The following is a 13707-nucleotide window of genomic DNA, read 5'->3' on the forward strand; positions in this document are numbered from 1 at the left end:
GAAGTTTATAAGGGTTCTCCCCTTTTGGTCGGTCCAACCATTTGACATCAAAGTGCATCTTGTTTGTTCTCATGATGCCCTAAACTCCTCCAATCTTTTGGTGCAGTCAACCTTTTCATCTTGAAGAATGCAACCTCTAAAGTCATCATAAGAAGGGATTTTGTACCTTGGGCCAACAATTGCAATAGCATCAACAACACGCTGGAAAAATGGATTATTCCTTGCAACGCTGAAAGGAATATCACTCCAAAGGAGAAACTTGCCCAACAACTTGTTAGCTTGTTCTTTCTCCTTTTTTTAAGCATTGAAGTGATAGATGGTTGTGAACCAGACGTGGTTCTAGGAACAAAAAATGATGAGGTAGCTACAGGGTTGGTTGTAGACATTGATGCTGAAGTAGAACCAGTGCCACTTCCATATTCACATCCTAACACACTCCCTGCTAGTTGCTTCTTCAAATCTGCTTTGGTCACTTTGTCTTGCTCTAATTCTTCCAATGATCTCATGGCTCTTCGAATGATTTCTGCATTTGTATTGGTGCAATGCCCTACATCATATCCAGGGATTTGTGCAAGGTGATACTTCAATCTATAAACCCCCCTGAACTATGTTGCCCACACAACTTGCAAGACAAGTTTATTCTATCAAACCCTCCATTAGGTTCACCAAATTCCCACAGATGGTTCAATTTCCTTGGCATGTTTGTAACTTGGTTGAACTCTTGAGTTTTAATGTAAGATGAAATTTGAAGTTGAACCTATGGCACAATAAGAATTGCAAGTCAAAAAAAATAAAAAATAAAATTACATACATGACACAACACATTGAATTTTTTACAAACAAACAAAAAAACTTCAACTCAATCCAACAATAATAGAAAAAATGCACATTCAAACCCAATAAAAAATGATGCAAAAAATAGAGCACAAGAAAAAATTAAACTAATAAATCTAACAATCAAGTTTTTGCATTTTTTACCAAAATGAACCCTCTCCACTCTATGCAACGAAAATGAAAAAAAACACCATCAAATCCACTCAAAAATCATTGATAATCAATGGGTTATAGAAACCCAAACAAAAACAAAAACAAAAACCAAAACAAAATGGCCAAATTTGGTGCCCATACCTGAAAACCACAATTTGTCGAAGAAATTTGGTCCAAACACAAAGTTCTCTTGCTTGGGATGCTAAAATATCCCGTTTTTCTCCTCCTCTGCCCTAGTAGATGCCTTCCTCTCCTCAGCTCTCAAACAAGTCCGCTGTTTGCTAAAAATGAGAAATAAAACTCATAAATTTGCTTATAAACGAGTTGTCCCGGAGGGTCGCGATTTTTTCAACGATTTTTTGGAAAACAAAAACTTTGTAAAAATCGCACAATAATATTCACTGAGTCAAAAAATCGCGATTTTCGCAACATTTATGAAGATCGAACCTAGTTACACTTTCTTCAACATATCTACGTGATCCTCACAACCCTGCATGCCCTCAACCTCATTCTCAACCTCCTCCTTAGGCTCTTGATATCTAAACCCAGGTCTCCACCAGCAAAAGCGCCCCCTGGTCTTACCCTCTAACTGTCTATGTCTTGTCTGCGCCTTTTGAGGAGATTTGGTGCCCTGATTCTATAGACTATCCCCACATGGTGTAGATGGTGTTGATTTGGGGTAGAATCGGATGTGCTCTAGCCATTAAAATTGGTGGAGAGACTAAAGAGCATGAGATCTCCAAGACCCAGAAATCATTTTGGAAAATTCCATCCGGATGAAAAGTTATTAAAATAATTAATATTTTTAATGAAGTCCTAAGTCTAAACTTAGGAAAATAAAAATATTAATGGGTATTAATCAGTGTTGCACACATCGCGATCGGGATTTAATCGGCGCCGGGAAAAAAGCGGAAAAAATCGTTAAAATCGGGAAAAAATCGGAAAAAAGCGGGAAAAAATCGTTTGGCACAAAAATATTCATTTTTTTTCAATTTTTTTCAATTTTTTTAATATCTAAACCATCTACAACATAAAATAAATACATTGACACATAAATATGATAAAAAAACTAATATATAAGATGTTTAATATCATTTCTAGCGCTAAAATCACACATAACATTGAATCATGTCCTGAATAGTAAGTCCTGAGTCCCAAGTCCAACTCAGCCTCAAAATATCAACAAAAAATATGATAATGTATCTCATCATGTCATAATGTCATATACAATAAAATGAAAGTCTAATCCTATTGATTTCCTCTGCCCCTCTTGCGAGAAAATGGCACAACTTTCTCTTTCCCTCTAGATGTAGAAGCTGGTGCCTGTGGTGGTGGAAATGGCAGTGGAGTCTGACGTGCTCTAGAAGCTGAAGAACTAGTAGTAGCAGCTACAGGAGGCTGAGGTGGACGGAGACCACGTCCTCTACTGGTGGTAGTGGTAGCCCGGGTAGCCCGGGTAGGCGGTGTCACCTCCTCCTCCTGCTCCTCCAACTCCTCCTCCTCCTGCTCCTGCTCCTGCTCCTCCTCCTCCTCCTCCTCCCCCTCATCCTACACTAACCAATCCTCAGTGGGATCCATGAGAGGCCTCTCGGTCTCAACCCTCCATTCAGCAGTGGTGTCAATCCCATCCAATGAGATGGCTTCCGTATCAGGTGTCTTCTCTAGTTGTTTCACCCACAATCGAAGATTGTAGTAGACATAGACCATGTCATTAAGTCTATGGGACTCCAACCTGTACAAAGTTCATGAAATAATAAATTAATAATTAATATTATAAAAAAAATATTGTTTAAAACTTTAATGAATTCAAAAATTTATTTGGAAATTTGCAATATTTTAAATGTTTAAGTGTTAACCTATTGCGCTTCTTGTTGTGTATTTTTTCAAATACACTCCAATTGCGCTCACATCCCGAGGAGCTGCATGTTTGGCTGAGGATCCGCACGGCAAGATTTTGCAAAAGGGGTACTCTGCCACCATACATCTTCCACCATGCGTCTACAACAAAATTACAAAGAAAATTTTAAATAAACATAAGAAAAAAATGGAATTTGAAGAAACAATGAAATTTGAAACAAAGTTACAAAGTACATACTACAAACTAAAAAATACCTGGCATTTTAACCGTCCTATCAATGACAGCCATCTCAAAGCCAAATGTGCCAGCTGACAACTTATATTGCTCAATTTGTCTAGAGACCTCCATACGTTCTTCTGAAGTTCTCACCATCTTCTGGACACAGGTTAATAATCCTTCCACGACCCCAACATCAAAATTAAACCCACATGCATAAGAAAATGCAGGGTTCAGGAAAAGGCCAGCAGCATGAATGGGACGATGGAGTGTGTTGTTCCATCGCTCATCAATGACGTTCCATAGAAGGAGTTGTCTCTGGAACCCATCATCTCCCTTGTCATCATAGTAGGACCGAATGGCTTCTTTGGCCCTATCCATGGCTTCATACAAATAGCCCATTGCGGGCTTCTCACCATCAACCAACCGAAGAACCTTTACCAAAGGTTCTGTAACAGCGCACACCTCCTGCACTCCCGCCCAGAAGTCCTCCTGGTATGAAACTAGTCTGCAGACGGCCTCTCCTTCTGGTTTGCGGCTCATTGACGAAGCACGCCACTCCTCTGAAAGAAACATTCTCTTCAAATCCCACATAGAACTCAAGAGGGATTGAAGAGATATGAAACTCGTCGCAAACCGTGTAATGGCGGGGCGCACCAACTCTTTGTTGTTGGTGCATTTTCTCATCAAGCTAAGCACAGATGTGTGATTGTAAATAAATTTTGTGATGCTTTTTGATGAGTCAACAACCTCTTTGACAAAGGGAATTTTCCCAATGTCCTCTAACATCAAATCAATACAATGGGCAGCACAAGGTGTCCAAAATAAAGTAGGATGCCTGTCCATAAGCATTCTACCAGCAGCAACATAATTTGCAGCATTGTCCGTTATGACTTGGACAACATTTTCTGCACCCACCTCCAAAATAAACACATCCAGCAAATCACATAAAGTTTTTGCATCTTTGATTTGATGAGTTGCATCAACAGATTTGATAAACATAGTCCCCAAGGGACAACTAACCAAGAAGTTTATAAGGGTTCTCTCCTTTTGGTCAGTCCAACCATCTGACATAACAGTGCATCCTGTTTGTGCCCATGATGCCCTAAAATCCTCCAATCTTTGGGTGCAGTCACGCTTTTCATCTTGAAGAAGCCGGCCTCTGAAATCATGAAGAGAAGGGAGTTTGTACCCCGGGCCAACACTGGCAATAGCATCAAGAGTAGGTTGGAAAAATGGATTATTCCTTATAATGCTGAAAGGAATATCACTCCAGAGGAGAAATTTTGTCATCAACTTGTCAGCTTTTTCTTTTTCAGTTCTTTTTAGCATTGAACCAATAGTTGGTTGTGAACCAGGTGTGGTTCGAGGAACAAAATATGATGATGCAGCTACCGGATTGACTGACGCTGCAGTAGAACCTGTGCCACTTGGCCCACTTCCTTCAACTGACCTTTTTAGTTGCCTTTTGAGTTCTTCTTTGGCGTCTCTAGTGTGCTCTAATTCTCCCAATGCTCTCATGGCTTTTTGGATAATTTCAGCATTTGTCTTTAGACAGGGCCCCACATCACGTCCAGGGATTTGTGCAAGGTGGAACTTCAACCTGTACACCCCCCCCGAATATTTCCTTTCCACACAACTTGCAATACAAGTTTTGTCTATCATTTGGAGTTTTAGGGTCACCATATTCCCAGAAAGGATCCAATTTCCTTGGCATGTTTGTTTTTGAATTTTGAATTTGCAAACCTATGGAAAAATAAGGATTAGGAAATAGGAATTTAGGATTACATAAATGATAATAGTAAATACAAATTACAATTTAGCATTTGCAAAATTACAAGCTAATTATTTCCAAAATCCCAATTTCTAAACCCAAGTTACCCAACCAAATGCCAAAAAACAATGAAAAATCAAAAAAAATAAACAATGTTTAAAGAAAATGAGAAAATAAAAATCAAAAATTGGGTCTCATAGTCATAACAAATAACCCATCCCAAATCAATGAAAAATTTCCAGAAATTCTTTAAAAACAATGAAAAACAAAGTTTTTATAGAACCAAAACAAAAAAAAATTAATCTACATACCTGGTTTATGGACAAATTGGCGATCTTGGCTTGGATTCCTCCTAAAATCACTTCGATTCGCTCCCACAACCGACGGCAACCCTCTCCCTCTCTTCTTCTCCTTCTCCTCCGCGGCGGACTGCTGAATGAATTAAAAAAAAATCGTTTTTTCCATATAAAACCCCGCTGCCGCGCGCCCTCACGATTTTAAGTGAAAAAATCGCGATTTTATCGAAAAAATCGCGATTTTTTTGATAAAAATCGCTATAAAAAAAGGGGGCGATTTTTTCGATAAAAATCGCGCTTTGAATCGGCGAAATTAAAAAATCGCGATTTTACGATTTAATCGCGATTTTATCGCGATGTGTGCAACACTGGTATTAATAAAGATAAGGATGAGAAACTTCTAAGAAACGAAGATCAAGTCTTTTTAATATTAGCCGTTGATTAGGGACTTAATCTCGGTCGTTGATTCATCAACAAGAAAAGTATAAGAGAAGGCTTGAGGGTCAGTTGGAGATATACTAAGGGAGACCAGTCAGTTCGATTTCTAGAGCGAGGTTTGCTGAAAAATTCGAACTAGAGGTCTAGATTGCAACAAGAGGTAGTGAGGATGGAGCTGAGAGGCAGGGACAGTGCCAGAGGATCAGCGCAAAGGTCAAAAAGGCAAAAGCAAAGCCACTCAGGGAGACGCAGAGGCAGCAGGACTGCGCAGTCACTAGAGGGCCTACATGGGTGATGCAGAGAGGCAAAGTGTTGATGCAAAGGGTATGGGAATTGCGCAGAGGCTAGCTGATCTGACACTAAGCCTAGGAGAGGCGCCAGAGAATTTATCTCAGTCGGGTGAGCTAGTTTGGCACCCAATGTACTCAGAAAAGTTGTTTAATATTAAAATCCTCCTCTGCTGCACTGGTTTTCCCGCATTGGGTTTTTTCGGGGACAATTATCCGAAAATATCTGTGTTGATGTGTTTGATTCTTGTGCATGTATTTGTTTTTGTATTATGGTGTGATGTCTACAGCAAAATTTATTTTAATATTTATTGAAGGGTTTTCGTAAATAACTTATTGGAAAATAAGTAGGTAAAATAAATTAGTTGTCGCAGTGATAGAATTTTAACAGATGGTTGCACCCCAACAACCTACGCACCTCTAGTGTCTTTGTTGTAAGGATGAGGATGGATCTAGTCCATCACCTTCCTCAATTGGGTCAACCTCTCATCATTCCAGCGGAGTCCACCCCGAGATCCCTGCATATTGAATCTTCCTTGAGCCATGGGTTGTCTATGGTTTAACACGTCACTATGCATACATGCCCAAATCTTCCATGATCTTGTTGGCTACCCCACAACTAGCCAAGATCAGGCTTTGATACCACTCTAATATTCCAAACAGGAAAATATCATAGATAACAGAGGCAAGAACTAGTTACAGCTATAGAATTTGGAAATGCACAACCATACACATTAAACGTTGAAATATGAGCAAAAATTTTGAGCCATTATATTAATATGGGTAAATCGGAGTACAAAAAATGAGAGTGGGGGAACCAAGGCTCGCTACTACAAGCTATGAAAATAGCCCAAGTGTGAACATGATGCTCAAATGTTGGAAAGATCCCCCAAGAAGAACTGTTAGTTGCTCTTGGAAGGAAACTAGGGAAACTGGTTTGTAAAGTGCCTGGAATGAGATGAAACTGGGTGAGCGTCCTCCTCACAAGAAACCCAAAAAAAGCCAGAAATATCTCACGAACCCGAGTGGTGGAAATGGTCCCAGACTGAACTGTTCCCTCCTCCAATGATTTATGTTGTTGGCTACTATATGGAACCAATAATTATGACCTCAAAAGTGCTTAGAAAATTTTGCAAAATTAACCCCAAGCTCCTCTCAATAATCCTACAAAAACCCAGAAAGGCTTTGGGCTGAATCCACCAGTCACCAGTGACCCCCCAAAACTACGTGCTCCTCTCCACAGGCTGCCAAGAATGCTACAGGATCAAACTGCTGCAATAATGTCGAATTTCCCCTCCAAAATGCCTTCCCCTAATCCTGTGAAATTTCCTCTCTCTACCCAAGCGAAATCCAGCTCCCAACTCTCCACAAATCACACCCCCTTAATGTCTGCGCAAATACCCAGTCAACCCCTGCACAAGCCCAAAATATCACAGCTCTAGCCCTGGAAATTTGCCAAGTATCTTTGCTCTCCTAATAGGTGATTTCCCTGCAAAAAATCCTCCAAACTTCCAATTCGTTGCCCCAACTCAGCTCCAGAAACTGCCTCTGCGTCCTTGGAGAAACACGCTCTTGCTAATGGATGCACTTTAAATCTGCTTCTCCAATGCCTGCAATAATCTCCCTATGACTCCCTTAGGGTGACACTTAAGGTTCACCTAAGGACGAGTTGGAATTTTTGCTTGGAAACTATGTGTGCTAAATAGCGTTGGTAGTCTTGGCTAAACAGCGCAAGAGAACTCTAGTTTAGATGTCAAATTGTCAAAAGCCCCAAAATCAAGTCCTCTCCTTCTATTTATGCTTGTTGGGCCCTTTCCCTTGTGGGCTCCACCAAATTCGAATTCCTCCTCTTCCCTCCTATCCCACAAGTGTAAGTTGCCTAAGGGTGCGAATTTCCCATTTTGGGTGGCCCCACCATCCACCAACACTTTAATTTTTCCTTTTTCCTTATATTTGAGGCCCCCTCTTTGCAAAAAATCAAGTGGTGTCTCCTCAGCCCACTCTTCCTAAGTTTTAATGCCAAGATATCTCCCAATTACCAAAATTGCAAAAATGGAAATTCTTCTTAACAAAATTAATTAAATGGGGATATTACAGAAGGATTGTTGGGTTTTCCCCCTTGTGGGTTTTTCCCTGGCTTGGAGTCTAATTCATGGTGTCTCGTCTTTTATGCACTATGATCTCTATTTTGATTGTTTTGAATGGTAATTGTTTGATGAATAAGGTAAAACAAAAGAAGAACACTAAATAAATTCACAAGTAATTATCATGTTAAGAAATTCAACTTTGTATTGGAATTCTATGGAGATAGGGATTCCTCCCTTAGGGCATGGACAGAGAAACCATGTTTGTGGTTGGGGAGATGTACTATGTGCATATGATTGGTTTGGCCACATTGATTGATCCCACTGGTCAATAGGGCACTGACCTGGAATATGGATGTCACGGGGTTGTGGCTTTTGGGATGTGTTGGATGCTATGTATCTTTCCTTATGATGAGACTGATGATCTGTCCATTAGGTTGTGGTTGTGAGACCTATGGATTGGTCGGGGAGATTGACCTTGTTAGAGAGAGAGAGACTTACTTGTGATCTCTCCCTTGGATTGTGAGACGAGAGACCTATGGATTGGTTGGGGAGATTGATCTTGAGAGAGAATGAAAAGTACATCCTTAGCTAAGAGGGAGTGTTGAAAATTTGGTAGCTCTGGACGGTATTTTCATTAACAAATTGATGAAATTATGAATTTTAATGTTTGACCAGTAGGCCCCATGTGTGAAAACTGAAAAACCACCTCCAAAATCACATATAAATAAAGGTTTGTTGGACTTCATTTGATACTCGTCTCATCACAAACATTTGATCTGAAATAGAGAGAAGACATCCACGTGTGTGAAGGAGACAAAAGGAGAATCTGTTCTGCATTGACCAGCCTATCTTCTTCTGTTTGACCAGTGTTGACTTGGAAAGAGTTGCTTCTGTTTGACCAAGCCCTTTGACTATTTTAGAGGCCAAATATTCCAGGGATCTGTTGACTCTATTTGACTGAGACTTTGACTTGTTTCTGGGCCGTTGACCACAGGTCAAACCTGTGATTTTGACAGAAGATTTCAGAGGTTCATTGACTGAGGTTTGACTGTCTTTCACAGGCCGAAATTCAGCCATTTTGTTGCAGATCAGACTTTGACCAGAATTGATTTTTTCTCTCTCCTTGTTGACTGGTTTTGACTTGGATATATTGTGGCCAGATTTTGGAATCTTGTTGGAATATTCTGATGTACTATTGATGAAAGTGAATGGTTGAAGTTTTTCATCTAGGTGAGTACAAACCATATTAAATAATGAATACCTTGCAATGTAGGTGAGCACAAACCATATTAAATAATGGATACCTTGCATTGTAGATTTTCAAGATCCTCTGGAGTAACACCTAAAATCCATTTTAATGAGCTAACATGAAATGAGCGCCTCTTCTTGTCAAGAGAAAAATAATTCCTTGAAACAAATATGACATTGTTCTCAGCATCTTTCGCAACAACATACCTACAACCATTGAAAAACAAAAATTCAATATGAAACTAAACAAATTATAAACTACAAAAGAAATCAAGCAATAATACGATAATGAAAATCAGGAGGAAAAAGAGAGAGGAAACCAATCAATAATGTTTAAGAAATCCTATGAAAAAAATGGTAGCAATGGAAAATAGTATTCAAAAGAACACAACAAAATTTTGTTAAAGGGTGGGAATATATAATTCAAACAATTGGTTCATTGGAAGGGTGAAAATCAACTCAACTAGTACCTTTTCCTTATTGGAAATTGTTGTGTACATCACAACAAAGAAAGATAACAAATTGAAGGAAAATAATGCTTTTTCCGAAAGCAATATTTGCTTTAAGGTTGTCATAGAGATGGACCAACAAAGCTAGCCATCATGCCAAACTATAGAATCATAGGCAAAACCTATAGGAGCCATTATTTTTTTCCAGAAAAACAAGTTATATACAACTAAATGAAACTGACAGGCAAGTAATATAAACAAATGTTCAATGGAAAGTAAGAGAGAAATTTTACCGCCGCCCCCCATCCACATGTAACTTGCATATTTGTCATAATCTATTATATTTTTGTACTTTAATTGCCTCTCATGCATGAGATATGCCATGTACTTTGGTTTCTTATATTTTATGCACTATGGATGACAAAGTATCCCGGAGCTAGAAGGAAAAGAAAATTAGTTATGTTAATTGCTGCTAGGATGCGAGGCATGTGGTGTGACATGAGCAGATTGGTTTTCTACAAAGGAGATTTATCCTTGACATCATGGAGTGGGAGGCTATGGAGTGGGCTAGAAGACTAGCCAACAATCCCTTGTCCTCAAATTAACATTGACAAGAAACATGATTGGGTGCACTAGTTCACTTCCAAGAAGCTAACTTTTATGGGTTTTGGCACACGTTGTGCAATTATGTTGAAAACCCTCTTCACAAATGCTTCTTCTTTTCTCACAATCAATGATGTCTTGTCCCTTTGGATCTTGTTGCATCAATCCATTCATCAAGGCTGTCCCATGGATCCTTATCTATATGTTTTGAAGATCGCTATTCTAGCTATTTGTTGCAGTCTATGCATATTGAAGAGAAAATTCAAGGCATTCAACTTTTGAATGGTTTGAAGATGGTTAATAACCACATTGTTGATGATTCTTTACTCCCTGTGAGAGCTGAATGGGGCTCGATTAACAGAGCTCTTGCTTGCTTGGACACACTTTGTGTTCCTTTATTTTTTGTGGTCAATGACCACAACACTAACACGTAGCTAGAGTCAAGTTAAATGAGGTGCCACATTTGACTATTCCTTGGAATTGTTGCTACACAAACTAGTAGGCATTGTGAAGAGGCAAAAGCTAGAGGGCACAATAACACTTGGGACAAAGGCCCATTGTCACCACAACCCAAATCCCCTACTCTTCTCAGATTTTCACCAACAAGAGGAGTCCTAGTATTACTCGCTTGTGATAAATGTCTTTGTCATAGGTTTAAAGTGAGGCAAGGTAGCTCATTCAATGGAAAAATTCAACCAAGGTGCAAGCTTTGGGAGAAGCTAGTAAGACTTTCCATGAAAAACTCCTTTGAAATAAACTACACAAGAACTAGGGTTGAGACTTGGCACGAGATATATGTGCATCCACATCCAAGGTCAAGGTAGGTGAGAGAAAAGGCAATGTGTGATTTACTTAACCCAGTACTAAAGAAATTTGCCTTAAAAGAATCCCTAAGTTGAAGGATTAGCTTCTAGGGTTCCCTCTTGATGCAACAACTAGGGCATCAAAATTTATAGAGAATTGTTAAAGAGTGCAACTAGGGGAAAATTCCCCTTCCTAGAAGCCCCTCCTTTGATGGCTCATCACTCCATTAGACTACCCTTGATGGCATTCTTCTTCACCTCAAAAATTAGAACTATTGCATACATGCCAATCCCCTTTCTTTAATTCGGCCTCATTCGTCATCTACAAGTCAGCCCCATTGGTGAAAGGTCATGACCCTTGACCCCTTATTGATCACTATAAATCTATGTTGCACAGGTTCCCAAACCCAGGGGTGGGGTTCTCGTCCCCAAGTACCGGATTCGGGTACAGGTGCTTCTGAGAAGAACCCATAAGAACCGGGTTCTTCTATGAAGAACTGGGTTCTCCGTTAAAACAATTTGGGTTCTTTTGTCTTGACGGGTACGGAGAACCCTAATGATGGGTACTTGGAACCCCAAAATTGGGTTCTTAGGGGTACATTTCAGTTTTTATTTTTAAATTTTTAATTAATTTAATGGGCTTCCCCTAATATTCCAAGTAGCTAGTTCTTCATCTTGTGAGAGGAATTGGAGTACTTATGCCTTTATCCATTCAGTAAAGAGAAATAGGTTGGGCTCAAAAAAGGCAAAGAACTTAGTGTACATTCATAGCGCACTTTATCTCATATCTCGAAAAGACCCTGGGTATAAGGAGGGTCCTTTCAAGAGATGGGACCAATACACAGATGATGCTATGTGTGTGGACAAGGAGATACAACCAGATGACCTTGTTGAGCTACCTCCAGTTGCTATGGATGAGCAGCAACCTCAAGATGAGAGTGATTCCTACCTGGAGAGCATGCTAACTGAAGATCTGAATGACATGGATTGAGGAAGCCATTGTTCACTATTAGCTATTTTTATTTTAGTATTTTAAAATTTCCTAGTTTTCGTTTGGAGATGCCTTAAGGCAAATTTTGAATGTAGTATGACAATGGACATATATCATGATTCTTATTAATATGTAAAATCCAATTTGGACTTGATATCAAACTAGAAATTTTGAAATTTCATTGTGAATGTTGAATGTTCAATGATGTGCATGTTTAAATATTTAAAATTCAAATCATAAATATTTTAGTTTTCTTGTTTAAAGTTGAAAAATATACAAATTCATATATATTATAATTTATAAAATATAATATTTATATATTACATATATAAATTATAATATACCCCCGACGAACCCATGCACCCTTTTTCAAAAAATGACGTCCCAGTCCCATCCCCGTACCCGTACCTGAACCCACATTTCCTGGAAACATAGTTATAAATACACCATAAGGCCTCCTCATTTTGGCATCTCATCATCAAACTTTTCCCTTAACTTCTTGGGTTCAATAGCTCTGAAAATGACAAGAGTTTCTTCACATGTGTGAGGAAGAAGGAGGATGAAATTACAGGTGGACGAAAATCTGAACTGTCTCCAACTTTGACCAACGTTGACCAGTGTTGACTTTGACTTTCTAAGCAGATTTTGACTTCGATCTTTTGGGCATATCTTTGTCTGGTGAGATCACATTTCTAGGCACAAAAACAACGTAATTTGGGTTGTTTGACTGGCATTAACCATAGGTAGAATTACATACATTGACCGCAGAACATTGACAAAATTTGACTAGTTTTTCATCTTTGTTTTGGGTTGACTTTGATCTTCTATTAACATTGAGTTCCTTGCTACATTGACCAAATTCATTGGAGGTTGTTTTGACTACCGTTGAATGGACTGGTTAGACCACATTGATTGATGTTTATTGCAAATTGTTGACCAAGATTATATTGGATCAGATTAAGATTCATATAATTCGTTGGTCAACTTTATTGGATAAGTCAATACTTTGACTTTGACTATTGTACTAAATTGGATCTTCTCTCTCTGCTAAACATTTGATATTAATCAATAAGAAGGATTGGCTGGGCTTTCCCCCTTCTGGGGTTTTGCCCTGGCATTCGCCTAAATCTCTATGTTCATTTTCTTGGCTTGTCTTCTTGTGCATATTGTTGATGGTGTTCTATCTACAATTACCGTCAATAATGATCTAAAGTTAATGCCTAGTTATTGTTATTGAAATCTATTGTGATTGCTATTGGAATTTGACGTGGAATTGCTATTAGGCTAATACGAGATTGAAGTAATTGTTGCAAGCATAGAATATACCATAAAAATTAACATGGTATCAGAGTTGAGGTGAAAACAAAGTCCAAGGAAGAAGGAAGCAATCACTGTTGGAATACTTGTTACTGTCGAACAAAGATCGTTGGACAAGTCTCCATGGCTGCTACCTCTTATTTCAAGATTGAGGATAAGCTCAATGACAAATCAGATTATCATGCCTAGAAGATGACTCTTGATTTGACCTTGGAGGAACATGAAGTGTTGGATTATGTGCAAGGGAAAGTGGTGGAGCCTCCTTCAAATGCACCTGTTGTTGCTAGAACGAAGTATAGAAAAGGTGAGGTCAAAGCTAAGAAAATCTTAGTTGACTCCATTCAAAAGCATTT

The 13707-nt window shown here is 39.0% G+C and overlaps 1 protein-coding gene across 1 annotated transcript in view; it reads right to left on the bottom strand.

Annotated features, from left to right (window-relative positions):
- Positions 1 to 13707, bottom strand: part of LOC149153392 (uncharacterized) — a 309398-nt gene that overhangs the window by 34643 nt on the left and 261048 nt on the right. Inside the window, exon 8 of the mRNA XM_089438778.1 lies at positions 9248 to 9398. Coding sequence (XP_089294904.1) covers positions 9248 to 9398 — 151 coding nt within the window. The remainder of the gene's footprint in view (positions 1 to 9247; positions 9399 to 13707) is intronic.

The sequence above is a fragment of the Pinus tabuliformis genome, chromosome 9 (assembly GCF_031772625.1).
Source record: "Pinus tabuliformis cultivar Carrire ecotype Pingquan chromosome 9, CPIR1, whole genome shotgun sequence".
NCBI classification, from domain to species: domain Eukaryota; kingdom Viridiplantae; phylum Streptophyta; class Pinopsida; order Pinales; family Pinaceae; genus Pinus; species Pinus tabuliformis.